Source organism: Dasypus novemcinctus, chromosome 4, assembly GCF_030445035.2.
Source record: "Dasypus novemcinctus isolate mDasNov1 chromosome 4, mDasNov1.1.hap2, whole genome shotgun sequence".
Lineage (NCBI taxonomy): Eukaryota > Metazoa > Chordata > Mammalia > Cingulata > Dasypodidae > Dasypus > Dasypus novemcinctus.
Genome location: NC_080676.1, coordinates 154,311,108 through 154,331,224, shown reverse-complemented (window position 1 = coordinate 154,331,224; position 20,117 = coordinate 154,311,108). Strand labels below are relative to the sequence as shown.

At 39.8% G+C, this 20,117-nt stretch overlaps 1 protein-coding gene across 4 annotated transcripts in view; it reads right to left on the bottom strand.

Annotated features, from left to right (window-relative positions):
- Positions 1-20,117, bottom strand: part of ITSN1 (intersectin 1) — a 243,466-nt gene that overhangs the window by 59,521 nt on the left and 163,828 nt on the right. For 3 of the 4 annotated variants that reach the window (XM_058296182.2, XM_058296183.2, XM_058296185.2), the window contains 7 exons: positions 18,218-18,465; positions 16,293-16,452; positions 13,116-13,321; positions 12,298-12,380; positions 7,057-7,223; positions 3,528-3,573; positions 1,121-1,242 (listed from right to left, as the gene is read on the bottom strand). In XM_058296182.2, coding sequence (XP_058152165.1) covers positions 1,121-1,242; positions 3,528-3,573; positions 7,057-7,223; positions 12,298-12,380; positions 13,116-13,321; positions 16,293-16,452; positions 18,218-18,465 — 1,032 coding nt within the window. The remainder of the gene's footprint in view (positions 1-1,120; positions 1,243-3,527; positions 3,574-7,056; positions 7,224-12,297; positions 12,381-13,115; positions 13,322-16,292; positions 16,453-18,217; positions 18,466-20,117) is intronic. The other variant, XM_058296184.2, reaches the window with a different exon arrangement.

Below are 20,117 nucleotides of genomic sequence, written 5' to 3'. Positions count from 1 at the left end.
GGTGCCAAGGCTGTTCTTTCACCTTGGGAGTTGTGGGTGGGGTTGTAGGGTAGGAGGGAGACACTTTTCTTCAGTTGAGTCAATTGGTTCATGCATCAAATAACTGCTATAGTAGTAACGTTTTTAAAAACAGCTTTTTATTTGGAAATAAAATTTCAAACTTACAGAAAAGTGTCAAGAATAGAAAAGTATGCAGAAGATCTCCATACCTTTACTTAGACTCACCTACTGCTAACCTCCTGCCCCCTGGCTTCATGTGTGCCTTCCTAGTCTTGCTCTGTCATTTCTTTTGCTGAACCATCTGATTACTAGTTGCTTCTATCACAGCTCTTTACCTCTAAACATTTCAACGTGTATTTCCCAAGAATAGGGATATTTTCTTAATATTTATTCAACTCTAGTAAACTTAACACAGAGACAATAATTTGATCTAATCTACCTCCCACATCCCATTTTTTTCAGTTGTTCCAATAACACCCTTTAGAACATTTTAAAATTTTATACAGGATTAAATTTAGGATCAGGTACAGCAAAAGTTGTCATGTCTCTGTGTTTCGTTGTTACATTTTTTTCTGACATTTTTGAAGACTATAGTCCTCTGCTCACCTGCCTCTTTAAAATACGAACATCCTCATTTTGGGCTTATCTAATGGTTTCTTATGATTCGAATTAGGTAACTCATTTCTGGCCCAGATGCTGTGTAGGTGATATTGTGTCCTTTTCAGGGTACCACAGAGAAACCTGCTAGTGTACCAAACCTTACAATGCCCCTGATCGGAAGCTCCCCTTTTACAACGCCAAGGCACTGAAGGAGGTGTTTGTGCAGGTACCCCTTGTTATATGAATGTTCACTATCTCAACATTCTGTCTGAAGTCAGGAATCAAATAGATTTGGATATTTTTTTTTTTTAGATCAATACCTAGTTCTCAGAATTCTGCTTCTGGCTGTCCAAATCTTAGGAACCAAACAGATTCAGATAATGTGGCATTTCTTATTATCCATATGCAGGATTTAATCTGAGAGGAGTTATTTGTATATTGCAATGTAACAGTGTCCTTTTGAGATTCTGCATATTCAAATTTGGACAGAAAATTTTAAACAAGTGCAAAAGAAACTAACTTGCAGCTCTCCTTCCCACCATCCACCTGGATTCTTTTTTCGGATCAAAATCAGCTGACCAGGGGCCAGAGTCAGCTGCTCAGGACCGGTAGCGGTGTATGAGGCGATAACCTGGGCAATTTCTGAAAAACAAGATCAAACATTGCAGTACACTGTTATAGTCAGAAGAAGAAAATTCTCAGAAGACACAGCTACCTCCCAGCTTCACAAATTAATACCGTGGAAGCCAATGTATGGGGCTGGTTTTCTACTTAATGAGTAAGACTCCATTAAATCGTGGCCCCAGTCCACAAGCTACAATGCAAAATGCAGCATCCAAGGGGTGGGTGGCTGATCTTTTTCTGTCCTGGGTCCACTTCTAAGACTCCCTCAACAGCTCTCAGAACATACTTACCAATTTCCCTTTCCCTTTTCTACCCAATCCCCCAACCTTCTGCCCCGGTGCTTCTTGACCTCAGTGATGCCAAGAGCTCAGCCTCATTCACCTCTACCACCCCCTAGCACAGCATTACCCACACAGCAGCACTGTGTGGCTAAGTGAATAAATGAAGTCAAAGGAACTCAAGTGATGCTCTTGCATCTGCCAAATACAGTAGAAAGAAAACTCTACTGCCCGCAGAAACCATCAGGAGTGTGATGTTGGCTGACTTAGAGGCTGTTGCTTTAGGCTCTCACCCTAGCAACATGACAAGCCATTTTCCTTGGGGCTCGTATTTTGAGGGTGTTCCCTGAATGTCAGGTATGAATCAAGACAATGCAAGTGGACTGCTTGTTATTTCAAGTTAAAGAAGGAACCTGCAGTTAAGGGAAATTTTATGCCAAAACACCAAATCAGCAATGAAAAACATAAACAGTTCTGTACTTTTACTGAACGTTAAAATCTCATGGGAAAAAATCCAACAGTACCACAGACCAGGCTCTGAAGAGTACACTTCCACTAACAAATGATTGTGAGTAAGAAAAGACAAACTCCTTCTATGACCGGACGCTAGAGCATTTGTAGCGAATGCTTTCTGGACTTCTAGAAGGAAGCGGGCAAAGAAGCCCCAGCCTCTACTGGTATCTCCTACTTCTCCACTAACTCCAGGGCATGAATAAGATTTAGAGAAGTCAGCAAAGCCCAGGAACCTGTTCTGCAGTCAGGGGTCACCACCACGCTAGGAACGCCCAGCTGTCCTGGTGGAGGCCTGGCTCTGCGTGCTGTTTGGGAACTCAGGGGAGGTGAGGAAGAACCCAAGTTAAACATGCCTTGGCTCAGACCAGGCACTCTAGCAGGGACATCTGTTTTGGGGACATGGATTCCACTTTAACAGGCCAAGGCATGGATTTAGATTCAAGAGTTTTTGGTATGGAGAAAGTCCACATTAAGTGTCCTATCTGGCTTCAGATGTTCTTGCTCCGCAAAGGACCTGACACACACAGCCACGATCTGTCCTAGCCTTCTCTTCTGTCTTTTGTGTCTCTGAACAGCTCACTGGTTTTCAGCACAGAGTTAAGGTAATCCAGGCATCATGTACCAAATACCTGAACCCTGTGGAATGACCATCCAAAATTCAGGAGAAGGAGAATACTCAAGGGAAAACAGATGTGACCCAGGTGTTCCGAGATCAAGAGTCTGACTAAAATCCCAGGGTACCCTTGCAAACCTCTTTTCCTCATCAGGTATGCCCATTTGCAGCTGAGGCCCAGGCACAGACACACAAATCCCTCTCTCAGCACAGCAGTGCTCCTCTCAACCTATAATCTCTTGAGGGTATAATCGCAAAAGCTCAGATGCCTGGACGAAGAGGACATGCCATACAAACCAGATTACTTCACAGCGCCTCCTTTTCTTCTCTCTTTCATGCTACTAGTTATAGAACATGTGATTGTGTGTTTAAATAAACTACAAGCCTTTTAATCCAGACAGATGACTACATTTTGTGTACACCTGAGGAAAACCACCCAGTGACTTCTAAATTAACCAGATCTGGCCCATCCCTTCACTCTGACAATATCTGTTGCTCCTCTAGGCTCCTCTACTGTCTTTGTCCTGGGACTTAAATATTATGTCAGAAAAAAAGGGCTTCTGGAGGCTAACAAGAAGGGGGGCTGAGAAGCAGTAGACCCCACAATCCTACGGTTCCATGCATTACAATTTCCCACCACCTTGCCTGATTCATTTCTGCACAACCCAAGAGAACATTCTGTCTGTTAATGTCTTCACTGCCCACGTGTAAAACAGCAGCCACACTTCATAACCATGCACACATTACTAATGGATTCTGAGGAGAGGACCTGCTCTAATACTCTCTGGAAAGATTCTTTTGTTTGTATTTTAGGCTTCTGGCCCTAATTAACAAAGACAGGGAGAAACTATCAATTATATTCAAAACATTTAAAAGTAAGTATCAGGTTTGTAACTTACCAGGTTTTTTTCCTAAACTCCCTGTTTTCCCAGCAGTTCCAGAGCCCTTAAAACAGAGCAAAAGGTCTCATTTGCATACTGAATAGTTTTGGTCATGCAACTTAAACAATGATTAATGAAGACACAAACAACCTTGGTCCCTAACTCCCCTTTTTCATCATGGTGAAACTCAGAGGCACTGCATCATCTGACATCAGAGTGTGTATCAGAAAAATACAGGACAAAATAAACACTTCCAAACATGTGGCTTTTACTCTCTTCTTTAGCAGAAAAATAGCCAAGTATGTGGCACTGTAGGACCCAGAGGGTTCAGGTACAGAGTGTGGATAACACAGGTGCATCCTGCACCTGGGCCAAATCAAACAGGGGGCTACATGCCAGCAAGACTGTAAGTCAACATCCTAAACACCAAGTTTATTCTTTATTTAAAAAGTGCTGATTATGAAATACTACATACATAAAAAAGTACAGAGAATATAACAGATAACCCTGAGCCCAGCCAGATTTAATACATTAAAATATTAATATTTTACTACCTGGCTTTAGCACTTTCTTCTTTAAAGAACCAAAACAGTATACGTACAACTGAAACCCCTACCTCCATCTCATTCATCTTCCTCAACCTTAAGAGATGACCATTGCTCCCATGCATCCCACACACATTTTTAGACATTTTTTAAACCCCGAGATTTCTCAATCAATGCTAGAAGCACAGACCATATTTCTTTCCAACTATTAAGTGTTCCAACAGTGCTTCAGGTTTGAATTCTTCCCATGGATCCTCACGGACCTTTTAACCAGCCAAGGAAGCCAACAGAGACCAGAGGAGTCAGAACAGAGGCCAGGCTATAATCTTGATAGAAATTGCTTAGCTCTGGATTATTTTTTACCCTTGAGTCCCTATCTTGCAGTAAAGTCGGTATTCCAATTAAAACAGAGAACAAAACAAAAGCCTTACTACATGAAATAAGAGGTACTACAAGAATAAAAATATAGCATTGGGGAGCAGATGTAGCTCAGTGGTTGAGCACCACTTCCCATGTATGAGGTTCCAGGTTTAATTCCTGGTACCGCCTTAAAAAAAAAAAAAGCCATTTATTTATATACGATATTTATCTATTAGGAACACAACTTATAATCTCTATTTTGGTTACTGGAGTTTAATTACTATTTACCAGGAAAGTTTGGGTTTAAATTTTTACTCTGGTTAGGCTTGCTTTATTAGTGAATACTTTTACAGTATCAATCCCTGTATTTTTTATAGGCTGCCAGGAATGCCATAAAGATAGATTCCAAATGACCAGTTACTTTCCCAATTAATAGGCTGATAGTATACTCCCTAACCAGCTATAATCCATTAACAAATAAAACAGCAATTGTCAATAGCCAACAAGAGGGTTCAAGTGGCTCGATAAGCTAGGACATAGTCCTGTCCAGGCAGCACCTCAAGAAGGCTACAGAAAAGCTGCCCCAGGCTACAGTCCCTGCATTCCCCCCTGTCTGCATTCCCCCCATACAGAAGGGAAAGCAGAGTGGGGACAAGCCCTCCCTGAACCCACAGGTGGGATCTGGTATGTGAGGCTGGGTCTGATTTTGATGTTCAGTAGGATACTTTCCTTATAGGTGGAACTCTGTAAGTCAGATGAAGGAGCTAACTTTTCAATTTTTTCATTATTATTTAAAAATGTAGTTAAATGTCCAAAATCTTTAAAAGCATTGCTAAATCTGTGGCTAATAATTTAAGACTGGTTAAGAAAAAAACTTAAAGCTCAGCTTACCTTAAAAAATGTCCGGAAAAAAAAAAAAAAGGTGGGGAAAAAAAAACCCGCTTTAAATGGGGAATGACTGCTAATGGGCACAGGGCTTCTTTTTGGGGTGATGAAAATGTTCTAAAATTGTGGTGATAGTCACACAACTCTGAATATACTAAAAACTTACATCGGTGTATTGTATGGTATGTGAATTATATCTCAATAAAACTGTTATATTAAAAATGTTAGTGTCTTTTTTAACTTGACTTTTTCTTTGTTAAGGTGGTACTGGGAAATAATCCAGGACCTCGTATACGGAAAGCAGGCACTCAAACCACTGAGCTATACCCACTCCCAACTCATTGACTGTAGGTTGTTTTTAATAGAAAACTGTAAATTATTAAAATACAATGCAAGTAACTTTTGTTTTTTAACTGATTCAAAAGGTCAAATTACTTTAAGAGCTTTCGTGCAGTTGTAAAATTCATCGAGTTTAGTTTTTAGTGTTTCTCCCACTCCCCTGAAATACCATCTATAATGGATCTTATTGGATCCAACTTGCTGGCCTGGGAAAGAGGTTAATTCCCACTCTCCAGGTATAGAGAGGACAGTATGCTTGCTGTATGGTTTCTGCCAAGTTCTCTAAGAGTGAGCAGAAGTACGTTACTCCCTCCAGGGGAGTTTCAGCAAACTGCTCTCAAGACCACAGCAAGAATAAAAAAATCAAAACAATACCAGCACCTTCTGAAAAAACAAAAACAAAACCCAACCAAATAAAACCAATTCTGGGAACGGCGGGGAAGGCGGGAAGGCTGATGGCACAATTTCGGAGGCATCTCGCCAGCTTCAGCCTTGCCTCCAAAGCAACCAAGGGCTCTGGACCAGAGTCGGCACACACCCTCCTCCTGGTGTTTAAAGCAAGCGCGCAAGCTGTGGCCACTCACTTAGACCTGAGGTGGTCTCCCTAGGTTCTTTACTAGCCTCTTCTCTCCTCAGCGCTCAGAAGTAAGAAAAAAGAAAAAGCAGTGACGTGACTCCATGCAATGGATGTGTTATGTGGCCACATTTCTATCCTGTAGCCTCCAACAAAGAGGGCTCCCAGACCCTATGCAAGGCTCACCTCACCAGTTCATGAAACCTGCATATCTGAAATCTGCCCTTTCTGCAATCCAATTTTGAGGATCCCACTTAACACTGAACCATTTTCAATTTCTAAGGAAAAGAACATTTAAAATAAATCCAGTCCCTGGTTGATGGAGACATTGGGGCCAAGCCAAAGGTGCAGCAATCTCTTAGACCTTATGTCTTTCTGCTGTGTGGACAAAACATACAAAGTTTTAGAAACTTCCTGCTGCCAAACAGTCTGGGGCCAGTATCACAGAATACTTCTGTTTACATGGGCAAAATGTTGCTGTGTAGCCTTCCTGAGGCTTCTAAAGCCAATGCCCAGTAAAGTTTATTCCCAATTCTAAATCAGTTACACGCAGGCATAGAAATGAACACTGAACACAATCCCAGTGGGATGGGCCAGCCTGATTACATGTAGCCTCCACTTAGCCATGGTTGAGTTCTTCAGTTTGTGGGTTTACTCAGTTTGCAGTTTACTCTGCAGCACTCAATAACATGTTCAAACAATTCCAGGTCACACTAAATTTACTGTCATGCCCCAGAGCTTAGCAAAACCCAATAAAGCATTCCACTGTCAAGCCCCAAAAGTGACTCCCCATGGAGAGATGCACTGCACAGAAAGGGAGAGGAAACAGTTAATGTGGGTTTACCTCTGAATCTTTAAGCCTCACATAGTTAGAAGGGAAGACTCCGGATTTGTCGCCCACTGTTCCTGTCCACCAGTCACCATCTTTCTTGGTAACCAAAATCACTTCCCCTTGCTGAAAGGTTAAATCTCCTTGCTCAGAACTCTCGTAAGTGTACATGGCAATAAATTCTGGTGGGGAGAAATATTGAGATACGGAGAGAGCTTGATTGTTTAAAGAAATCCCAGACAGCTTTGCAAAAGCAAGTTCATGAACAAGGAAGTTAGGATAAGACCCATTCGAGAGAAAGGCTGGTCACAGGTAAAATACAGAGTTGCAGAATACCCCAGGCTCCAGATCCCCCAATTACAGAAGGGGAGACGATTCCTGTGGGGCTCCAGCCACAGGAATGAAGACCAAGCACATGTCTACCACACTGAGTGCCAGCGTTGAGATTTCTTTTTAAATGAAATGGCTTTTAACACTTAATTTTAACTGATTTTCACTGAGTAGGTGCTGAGCACTGGGTTAGAAGCATTGCACATCAAATACTTCTATTTCAGTTTTGAGGCTGCCAAATCACAATTTTGGAAAATCTATACATACAGTATATCCTTTTATGTAAAATTAAATAAGGCATATTTTTCATTACTCAAGTGCTTGAATGTCTTATTGTGCCATGAACACAGATGGCAAGAAATGTTAGGACACAAAATAAAAAATATGTATGAGTGGTGGAAGAGTATTTGGGAACTCTCTACTTTCTGAATGGTTTTTCTGTAAAAGTACAACTGCTCCAACAACAAGAAAAAGGTTAAAGAAAAAAAAACAGGTATCGTTTAGTTAACAATGGGTATCTACTTCATTCCAGTACAGAAACAGGTAGAATGCATGGGTTAAAGTAGTGCCTACCCAACCCTAGAAAGAAATCAAGCCCGTTTTGACAGGTTGAAATATAAATCATCATTTCTTACATTATTGATGTAACTTAATTTTAAAGAATAAAAATGAATGTTCTCAGAATCCTCAATTTGAGGGATATACATTCCAGAATCTTTTCTTTTTTCAATTATTGAGAGAAAGCTGCATCCCTCTTGTTGAGTTTACAGTATCACACTCTCAAAAATATCACTAGACATAAAATTCTAGATATAGGATAAAAGAATTACAAAAAGATGAACATAAGTTTCTTAGTTTTCACTCTTTCTCCATTTAATCTTAAGTCTTCATATATTTTTTTAAAAGCAAAAGAAAAATCACCATTTACCCCCAAAAGTAAATGATGATGTATTCTTCTCACTAAAAATTCAGATATTTCTTAACTGCAGACTCTAGAGTAATCATCAGGTAGAAACCTAGTATGTAGGAATTGGCTAATTATACAAGTCTCTCCAGTAAGCAATACTGAAAACTAAAATATACCGAAAATATAAAAATGAAAAAAACAAAAACACCTAATGCTCTGCTCGAACTAAGGAAAGAGCATTCTGTTGTGGAACAGCCCCAGAGGTTCCACAAAAGGCCTCCTTCAACGTCAGCAGGACTGACCTGTACATGCAGGAAGCAGCTGCTGGTAGAGGGCACTGGAGCCCACAGCAGACACAGGTCATCCAAATGCTCTAGGGAAAACAGAAAACTCTCTGTCTGTAGCCTTCCAGTGCTGGTAACACATACCTCCAGTTAAAATTGGAAAAATGATTTCCCACACAAGGAAACCAAATTTTGGCAGCTTTAATGCGGACATTCTTTTTGCATTAATATTCTCTTTTTTCTGATTTCTCAATATTCTGACCCTTGCCTTTCGTTTTTCTCCATTCCTGTTCCTTCTTGCAGGTATCACATTTTGCTATTTAAGATAGGCGCCTTGGCAACCATACTTTTACCAGTGATTCCTGCCCTTATAAGCCACTTTCTTAAAAATGGACCCAAATTCTGAAATAACTTTCAAAATGCTTAAACTTCAGAAACATGAATTCAGGCTGAACTTTAGACTGCAGTATAAACTATGAAGGAGACTGGAAAGATTTTTGAGGTTTTACTAGCCCTGCATTGCACACAGGCATTTCATTTAAAATGAAACCCAGAAGACATGATAAAGGATATGCAGCAGGATCCTCATCAGTTAAACATGTTTCACGAGACATTCGACAGAGGACACTGGTCATTCCCAAACCAGTATTTTAAGAGCTACCCAAACTGACAATCTAGTTAATCTGATTTATAGTTTAGGTTTGATTACTTTTAATGTAGCATTATCAACAAACAGTTCATTAATATGTGTTAATAGCTTTCCTCAGAATTTCAAGTGCCGTTGTCCTCCTACCCCTTCCCATAGTATCAGCAATCTTTCCTAATATTTCTAATACCCAAATCACTAGATATGGATGTAATGAAGGTCAAATGAGAATAGAATTTTACTCTATTCTGTTGCCCAACTTCCCTGTGGTTCATCTGTGACTTATTTATTAAAGCCTCAAAAAAAATTAAAATTAAATTAAATTAAAATAATAAAATAAAATAAAATCAAGGTCTCTGTGCATTTTTCAAAGCAAATAAACATTCATCAACACTGCTGTTTGATGAGAATACTGACTGTTTTCAGTAGTTCTAATGATAATACATGAAACAAAGCTAAGAGGCAAAAGTGGCTGACATTATTTTTTTCTAAAAGCTTTGCACACACTGTCTCATTCCTCACAATAAATCCTACCTCAAGGGGTGGTTCTTATGTCCACATTATGAGGAAACTCAGGTACGACCACAGTCATATGGTTACGAGGTGGCAAACTCCAGCCCTACCATGGGACTTGAATGGGTAGAAAACATTGAGTTTTTTTGGGGGGGTCACAATTGACTTCTGCTATACTGACAGTGTATGGTTTTTTTTGGTTAGATTTTGTTTTGTTTTGTTTTTGAGGTACCAGGGACCAGGGACTGAACCTGGGATCACATATGTGGGAAGAAGCTGGCACCCGACCACTAAGCCACATTGGCTTCTCAGAGTTAGTTTTTTTGTTTGTTTTGCTTGTTGTTTGTTTTTGTTTTTTTCAGGAGGCACCGGCATCAGAACCCAGGACCTCCCATGTGGGAGGCAAGCATTCAACCACTCAAGCCACATCCGCTCCCACGTGTTATGTTTAAGGAGCTTTTTTGCCCTTTAAAACTAACAGTGGATTAAAAAAGACATTACGGATGGTGAGAATGTGTAAGAACTATGCTAAGGAGTGCTTTGATGGATAGTAAAAACTGGATGTAAAAAAATGCTGGATTTGTTCCGCAATATGGGTTTGATTTTTTTTTTCCCCTATTTTTTTTAAGGCGGTACCAGGGATTGAACCTGGGACCTCGTACATGGGAGGCAAGAGCTCAACCACTGAGCTACATCTGCTTCCCAGTGATGAGGTTTTATATCTCTAAACTAAACAATAATAATAATAACACGGCATCCTCATGTAATTTATTCAAAGAATCCATGAAAAATTACCAGACAACTGGTTAATTCTGATGTAAGAGTTAGACACTGCTCAGACTTCCCCATGGAAAGGCTGTCTGACCTGGATAGCACTTTTTTTTTTTTAAAAGATTTATTTATTTATTTAATTTCCCCCCCTCCCCTGGTTGTCTGTTCTTGGTGTCTATTTGCTGCGTCTTGTTTCTTTGTCCGCTTCTGTTGTCGTCAGTGGCATGGGAAGTGTGGGCGGCGCCATTCCTAGGCAGGCTGCTCTTTCTTTTCACGCTGGGCGGCTTTCCTCACGGGCGCACTCCTTGCGCGTGGGGCTCCCCCACGCGGGGGACACCCTTGCGTGGCAAGGCACTCCTTGCGCGCATCAGCACTGCGCGTGGCCAGCTCCACACGGGTCAAGGAGGCCCGGGGTTTGAACCGCGGACCTCCCATATGGTAGACGGACGCCCTAACCACTGGGCCAAAGTGCGTTTCCCTGGATAGCACTTTTTAATTAGTACTATAATAGTGACCACATTCCATGAGGGAACACATGAGATTTTTATTATTAGGGGCTGGATTATGTAGGCTTTGCTCATTAAAATTTTTTAAAAATAATAATCTGGGTAAGTCCAATGAACTGGTCAGCTAACAGGGAGGTGAAGATGGTCAACCACCACACTAGGGAACCGAGAGTGCCTACAATTGCAAGCAGGAGAATGGCACCCATCAACCATGTGGAATCTAATCCCCTTCTCGATACAGAGGTGGAATGGACATCAGCATCCCAGGGTCTACAGGATGGAGGAATAAAATATGCATTACAGTGGACTTACTGGTATTCCACTATAGAACTATTGTGACTAGTAATGGAAGAAACTGTAGCATGGATGTGGAGAAAATGGCCATGGTAGTTGCTGAGGACAGGGTGAGGGAAGAAGAGATGTGATGTGTGGGCATTTTCAGGACTCAGAGTTATCCTGAATGATATTGCAGGGACAGATGCTAGACATTATACATCCTGCCATAACCCACTGAAGGTACTGGGGGAGGGTATAAACTATAATGTAAACTATAATGCATGTAGTGCAGTAGTGCTCCAAAATGTATTCATCAAATGCAACGAATGTGCCACAATGATGAGGGAGGCTGTTGATGAGGGTGGGGTGGGATATGGGTTATATGAGAACCTCTTATATTTTTTAATGTAACATTTTTTGTGTTCTATGTATCTTCAAAAAAATACAATTAAAAATAAATAATAATAACCTGATTATATCATGAAGTAGAAACCTGGAAATAATGCAATTACTTATTTGTGTAATAAACTCTTAAAATGAATTTTTTTTAGATCTAAGTAGTCTGGTTTGGTTATTTACATGGAATATAAAAAATAGTTTCTATTTTATTTGGGGTTGTACAGATGGCACTGATACTACTGGGAGAGCTTTACAGGACTGTGTAGTAATGGTTTTGAATAAAATACTTATTTATAAATCAGACAAAGCCTATATTAGGGGAAGCTAGGAACAAATTTTAGCAACAGAGTTTCTCAGAAAATTTTATCCTTACTGAAAAGTTAAAGGGTTCATAATTAAATGCAAGTAGAAAATCTGGCTTTTGATAATCAATATACCTGATAGTACTTTTAGTCCCCATAAAACGGTACTTTTATTTTGTGAAGAGCTAAACTTTCACTTTACCTTATGGTTTAATAAACTGAACACAAATTAACATGGCTATTTTTAATTGAAAAGTCTGCTGCTTTTATTGTATATTTTTCTCAGACTGTCTAGCGAACATAGTTTGACTCAGGTTCTCACCTTCGCCCGACACAGCTGGCTTGGCTACTGGGGAAGCTACTCTCTTTAGACTTGCAGGACTTTCTGAAGAACCCGAATCCATGCTGAAAGAGGGGAAGAAAATAATATTTTACTTTTTGTCCTAACAGAAAATAGTAAAAATGACACTGATAAAAAAAAAGAAAAAAAACCTGCTTAACTTTTAAAACTCTGACCAATCTAGAGTTGAAATAGCTGCACTTAACTATGTTAAAAACATATATCAAGTCACTACAAAGGCTCACATTCTTGCTTTTCAGCATTTTACTGGTGCTGGGCTATTACAAAGCATGCCTGATATATGCTCACTGAATAGTCTTGCTCTTTTTATCTTCTTAAAGCTCATAATTTATTCTGAACATCTCTATTGTTGGAATATTAAACAACAACCTTGTTATGGATCCAGGCTACATTAAGACTCTGATGAAAGAAATAATTCATTCTTTCAATTAGCAGCTTTGGACTTCTAAGGGGTCACATGTGTCTGGCCCACTACTGGGTAAGACTCTCTTTATGCCCTCATAATCTCCAACAAATCATTAAGAATGTTCCAGGTCTCGGAATAGAATTCCCTTTTGCACAAGTCACCGGAAAACAAGATTTACAGGCTTCCACAACAGAAGAAAAAATGACCACTTATCTATAAGGATGCTCCCTTCTTGTGGACATTTGCTCTAACTTTTGCAGTTAAAAGATCCAGAAAACAAAATAATTCTGCAACTCCTATCAGTGAATCTTAATTGGTGCAAACAATAATTGAATGCCTAATATTTTACAGAAGTAGATAAATGCAAATTTACCTTGTGGATTTCCTTATGGGCCCTGAAATGAGCTTCACATAAGACTTTGGGAACCAGCCCTTCTGACCTTGAACTTCTCCAAACCACCACATGTCTTGCTGTTCCAGGACAGTGATGATGTCATTTTTGTTAAAATTTAAATGGTTGTCTTTTTTGGCTCTCCAAGGATACAGGGCTTGCGCTTGTAGCCCCTCCACCTTTTCACCCTTGTGTGGAGCAACATAAAAGATCTCATTACATTGCGGTTTAGTATAAATCAAGGCAGAAGTGAACACTGATATCTCTTCTCCAATAAGCCCAAGTGAACACACATAGCCACAGAGGACCATGATTTAGGTGCAGCCTGAATGCTAGGTGCTTCACTGTGTTCTCAATATTTGTTTATTTCCCAAAGTAGAGGCAAAAATCTGACAACCTAATCCCAAAGCCATTGACTGGCCACATATAACACTCTACTTAAACAAGGCAGCAGGTCACATTTATTCTGTTGCACCTGGTATTTTGGTTCTATTTTCAATTCTTTTCAATTCTTTCCCCTTTCCAATCTGAATTGGATTTTTGGTGGAAAATTAACCTGGGAGCAGAAAGGTTAGGAATCTCAGAAGATAATGAACTGGTATCTTCACTGAGGTGAACAAAGGGAAATATGCCCTGCATTGGGTTGTGCTTCTTTTTGTTCCGTTTTTAAAGACTTAGGCAAAGGGTTAACATAAATTAATTGTAAAGAAAGGATGGAAAATACTCATCTTGGGATTTTAGCATTTTAATCATCATTTGTTATATATCATATACCAGGCACTGTGGGGTTACAATGATAAATAAAATGCCATCTCTACCATCTAAAAGTAATTTAGGTAGAAGCACTGTAAAAATGGACAGTATGAGATTACTGGCAAGGAACTCAAAATTAATGGGGAAGAAAGAGGAAACACCTGGCAGAATGAAATATGCTAAAGAGAGTTTCCAACTATTCACTGTGGGAACAGAGAGAAAAGAGCTGGAGCAACTCCGCCTGGAAGCAGTAGGGAAAATTCTACAGAAGTAGCATCTGAATTGTGTCTTGTAGGATGAGAAGGATTTTGATAGCTAGGGCTTTGGCGGAAGAGCCCTCCAGGCCACGGGCAGGGCATGGGCAAAGGCCCTGAGGTGGCACGCTGCAAAGAGTCCAGGAGGAGAATATAATCTGGGGGTGCTGGTGGCCTAGTTTCATGGAGGGGTACGGTAGATGAGGCTGGAAAGGCAGGGTGAGGGATTTACTGTCTTTTTACAAAACTATTACTTTATCACAAAACATTACTAAAAAATAAAATGTTAACTTTTAAACATAGATGTAAATAGGAAGGAACAAAGGATAGGGTACATTCAAAATCAATTTATACTTCCGTTTGAAAGTCATTTTCACACTGACATTTAATTATGATTATGTCTGGTAAAAATAAATTTACAATGGGTCAAATAGTGTCTGCATCATGTTGGTAGCTTTAAAGCCTGGGCTTCAAAAAATTCTTAAACTTACCATATCCCTACATTTCCTTCCATTTCAGCTCCTTTTCTGTGCTTTAATGTTTCCATTTTATCTTATCTTAATACCTTTTTAGTACCCCCCCCCTCCCCTGGCAGCTTTCTTTCTACCAACACAGTCGGTTCACGCCTATTCTGATGCCCCTTCCACTCTGCTGTGCCTGCCCCCAACCCCAGCATCTTCCTACACTCTCCCCACTCCTTTGCCCTCTGGTTCTACCCTATTCCTTCCCAGATCACAGGGTGCTCCTACTTGTCACACTGGATGGTCTCTTCTTTCCCCTGGCTGCAGCCTTGAGTGAAGAAGCACCGCCTCCTGCCCACCCCTGTGCAATGCCACCCCCTTCCTCCGCTGAGCCACCATTTACCGAGCATCGCACATGAGCGAAAGGCTGAGCTGGGACGGGGCAAAGAAAAGTAACACCTCCTGTTTAGTGGCAACCCTTTTCCTTCGGGGTCACATAATATACCAGGCTCTGAGTGTTTTCTATTTTTCCTCTAGATTCTCTCTCCTTTGAAGATCTCATGCATTTCCAAATCGGATTATTTTTTTCTAGGGGGATGATCCCAAGATATAATCCTAGTCTTATCCTCTTTCCCAACCTCCTATATTCCAATTGCCTTCCACACAGGACTACCACTTTTACCTTAAAACTTAACCCAACTCCTCCCTCTAACTAAAATTCAGTTTCTCCTTCTGCCCTTCTTCTTCTCAATCCCAGACCTTTTTCTTTTCCTTTAGGCTTCTGCAGTTGTTGCAGCTTCATCCTTGTTTTTCTCCTCTGTATACTTTCTTCACAGAATGCCCTCTTCCATTTCCACTGTTACCTCCCTAACTCAGTAGATGGGAGCTAAGCTGGGTGCAGGCCTGCCCTGGCTCTTGCCTGGATGATGGCAGCAGCCTCCTCCTAACTGGCTTGCCGTCCCTTTTGTCTCCTCTTCCTGCATGTCACTTCCAGATTAATCAGAGCCTGAGCTTAGTGTGGTCATTCCCAGATCAGAAATATCCCTGATTCCCCACTTCCTCCCAAATAGGCATTTGTTCTGATTGGTATGACTGATAATGTACAGAAATTATTTCATTTCTTTATCTTTATTGTGTTGAACAATATAGAATTATCCGTTCAGATATTAAACTCTTTCTTTGTGTTAACAATATAGAATTATCCTTTCAGTTATTAAACTCTTTCTTAGCAGGGCATTTAAAAGCATCCCATAACTTTTGCCAGCCTATCTTTTCCATTAATACTAAATGTCCTAGCCAAATGGATTGCCAATCGTGATTTTCCCTAAACATGCTGATTTTCTACCCTAAAGCCTCTCTTTATGGCATTTTCTATTGGATATGCCAGCCCTCCCCATTTTCTAATAAAATCCTACCTACCATTCAAGATGCAGCTTAAGCATCTCTCCTTGAGTGACACTTCCCTGAATAACCCAAGACAGGAGAAGTTTGCTGTTCCTGAACTCTCATGTTCACCACATATTGCAGGCTTCTTGAAAGGCTCTTGGGGAAACTGTATATTACCAGTGCACCACCAGCTGACCCTAGTATAACAAAGCTTACTTCTAAATGACACTGTCAGCAAGCACTTGCTGACTGTGTTAGCACCATGTTGCATGCTAAGTCCCTCACACCCCACTTGCTGCTTTTACCTGGCCTAACACAGGAGATGGAGAGGATCCAGTGGCTGTGGCTGGAGTAAAGGCTGATCTCTGCCTTAACTGACCAGCACTGGGGACAGTGAGAGAGGGCTGGGTTGCCCACGCATCCCAGTTATCAGTCTCTGGTTTCTCGTTTGTGCTCGTGGGCCACCTGAAAGGAAAGGTACAATGCAATAAATAGCAAGTACTTCCTAACAGGCCAGCTCCTCACCCACAAGGGATTTTTACCAAAAGATGATCTGCAAACCAGAGGAACACAAATCCACAGCTCAGGTTTCAGACTGAGCTTCACCACTAGCAACAAGCTTCAGGCAAATTGCATAGTTTCAGAGAATCTTGATTTTTTCATTGATAAAATGGGAACAATATTCTACCACTCTTGGTTGTAAGGTTACAGGGAAATATTGGATAGGGGAACACTCTAACTCTAGAGCACCAAAGAAACATTCTCAACTGATTATTAACATCATTTGTAATAACAATAACTAAATGAGAAAAAGAAGTCATATGGCAACCTTGGCAGCTGGGAGTTTGGAATACCATTTCCCTTCTGTCAATATTACAGTAAGAAGCCATGATACCATGGTGTCTACAAGTGGCATCCTGAGAGCAACCAGCTATCTGGATCTTGGGACAGTTCTAATTTTGTGATTTTGTAACTTTAAATAAATATATCTACATGAGTATTTATGTATTGTTTACCGCTTTTAAAAGACACAGAAACAAATGTGAAAACCAAAGAATTCCTCTACTAGATCATACACCCTGAGTTGTGATTTGGAAAATAAGATATCCATACAAAGGAGAAGAGATACACACCATACATTTATCAAGGAAGTCACAAGGGAGTCACATACTGATCTGGTTCACAGCAAAATCAAATCCTGGAAAACATGATATTTGTCTTCTATTTTAGCTAAAACTTTAGTTTAAAAAGCCACAACTTTTAAATCAGGATCAAGAGTAGAAGGGACAGCCTTCCATTACATGATTTCCATCTTTCAGCAGAGATTAGATAGGGAGTGCCTTCTTTAGTTCCTTCAACTTTTCATATAAAAATATGAGTATGAAAAACTTGCTATTTACTACCTCTTTCCCTCTACTTCCTCCTGCCCTTAGTCCTTATTTACCTTTCTTCCCTCTATTTGTTCCAACTGATCTCTCTCTAGCAACCTGTCTTTACTCCTGCCTCTGATTTGTTTCTCCTGAAAGGTGATTAGATTTGAAAAAAATTTAAAACACTTTTTATCCAAATCACTTTTACTTGCATATTAGTTTAAAGATCTTCAGACAACTGGACATTAGATCATGGCCCCATAAGTAGAAGCATGTAAGGCAGGCTTCACAGGGCATGCTCTGCTCACACACTATTTTCAATGTCATTTCCTGATGACCAAGGGTGCAAAACTGACAGTGGCCAATATACATCTCTTTGCCCCACTGTATGTACATGACTAATGAAAACAGAATGCTTGTAAAGGAAACAGCTTTCTATCTTCTTCAAAACCACATGACTGAATTCAATTTCTAGTTCTACCCAGCAAGAAAGTGCTATTTACATGCAGGAAGTAACACTGTATATTTGCTGACTGACATGGATGTCAAAACACATTATTAGGAAACTGTATTTCTCCATTTTTTTCTACAAGAATGAAAGATACAGAACAATTACTGAACTAAGATAAGAGGCTTTATTTTGTACCATGGTAAATCATTTTTAGGGGGCAATGATATAATTAAATTTGGTTCAGAGAATGTGATCCATAACTTGCCAGGGGACGATTCAGAGAAAGAGATACTGGGAACAGTCGAGTTCCTTCACCGAGAGGCACAACCCAAGACTACAAAAGCACTTAAAAAAAAAAAAGAAAAATTACTAGGTTGGGATTTAAAAAATCAAGCATGGTTACACGTACGTGGAGCTGAAGTCGGCCCAGTTACTGGGGGCAGTGGAGGGCTCTGAAGGGGTCACTGCCACAGGAGTGGGGGCTGCACGCAAAGCCAGTTTGGGTGCAGGGGCAGATGTCGGGTCAGTCCCAGATTTGGCTGGAGCGGGAACCTCATTTTCTGGAATTTTCTCTGCATAGTTTGCAGGGAACCATCCTGTCTTTCCTTTTAACTCTCCTCCAAGCCATCCCGGTTCTCCAGTTTGGCTTTCATCCACCTGCATGAAAGTCACAAAGTTCAGTTTAGGTGGAAATAAATCAAGCCCAAACACAACAACCACTCTGCCAGAACAAGACCTAAGCCTCTGACCCTTTTAGACCGAAACATTGTATAGACCTTCACTCATTTTATTCTTACTGTCTGGAAAACATTGACCTTGGAAAAATAGTAAGCATTGTAACTCAAGTTCTTCCTCTCTGTATTTTTTTTTAGTGTTTTCTTTCTTTTTCTGATAAAATAAAGTGCCTGAAGACCAAAAGCACATAGTTTTTTGGAGCTATTTTTAATTGAAAAGTGATCTGGCAAGCTTTATCAGTCAAGTCACAAAATTAGTAAAAATAATTTGACTTTGTCTTATTATTTAAAGTTGAAAGTAAAGGATGCAACCAATATAAATTGAGTACTCTTATAAAACGCTAATAACTAAGTTGCATTTATTCAGCCTAGAGACAAGTTAAAGAAAACAGCTGTAGATGGTTTCCAAGGGAAGCAAAGCTGACTGCTCTGTTTAGCCATTAAAAAATCCCAGAGAAACTTGAAGAAAAAATTAAGGAAGTGATTATTTACAGCAACAATCAACTTTATATTAAGGTCCTACAGTTTTCTTTCATATGTATTTAGCTTTATTATTCATGAAAGTGCATGTGAGAATATAGAATTTGGTTGTTTAAAAATTTCAGAGACTATTTATTGCACCAAGTCCTTTTAATGCTTGCATTTTATTTCAATTAGGACTCAAAAGGATCACTTAAAGTGGCCAAATAGTCCCCTCTTTCCCCCATCCACCAACTATGGCATGTGCCACAGGAGAATAATTTTGGAGCCCACTACTACATTTACTAGTAGAAAATCATTTTCATTCCTGTAAATCAAATAATGGCCTATCAGAAACCCTACCTTATTTTTATTCCTTCACCTATTGCCTAAAGAGGTGACAGGGAACACTTCATTGGACATTAATACTCTTTTCCAGAAATCATAGAAATGAGTAGATAGGATCTTATACAGCAATGATTTGGGGAAAATGGCAAAAATAACCAAATAACCTATTCAAATGGTCAGTTAAAAAAATAAAACTAGAATACTATGAAACAAGTCAAACATCTATGTGTACTTAGTGTAGAGAAATAGGACATAGAATTTGTGGCGCCTTAGAACAAAATAAAATGCTTGGGGTAGGCATGGAGAAAGTAGAAAACATGGCTTACTGATTAATTTTACATTAATAAATAATTTTAAAAATATTTGGTAAGTAGGGATGCTTGCTTGCTGTTCCACCTTAGGAGATCTTAGGATAAAAGTAATTTTTAAGGCCAAGAATTCTCCGAACAACCAAAAAGGTGCTCTCCCAGATAACATGCAATAATGTTTCCAAAGGTTCTATTTTTGGCTTTACAACTAGTTTCCTTATTCTTCAGACTTCTATCAGATGTGAACATATAAGTCACTTTTCATTCAAATTCCCCACACTATTTTGTTTTTACTTTCTTTTTTTTTTTCTGGGCAGCCCCAACTGTTTCTCTAGAGGAAGATTTAAGATGAAATGTTTTCCACTTGGATCTTAGTTTATGCTAAAATCAAATGGCGATCTGCGTTTCCTTCCTCATTTATATCTACTGGTGATGTGACACATTTCAACTTTGCAGCTGC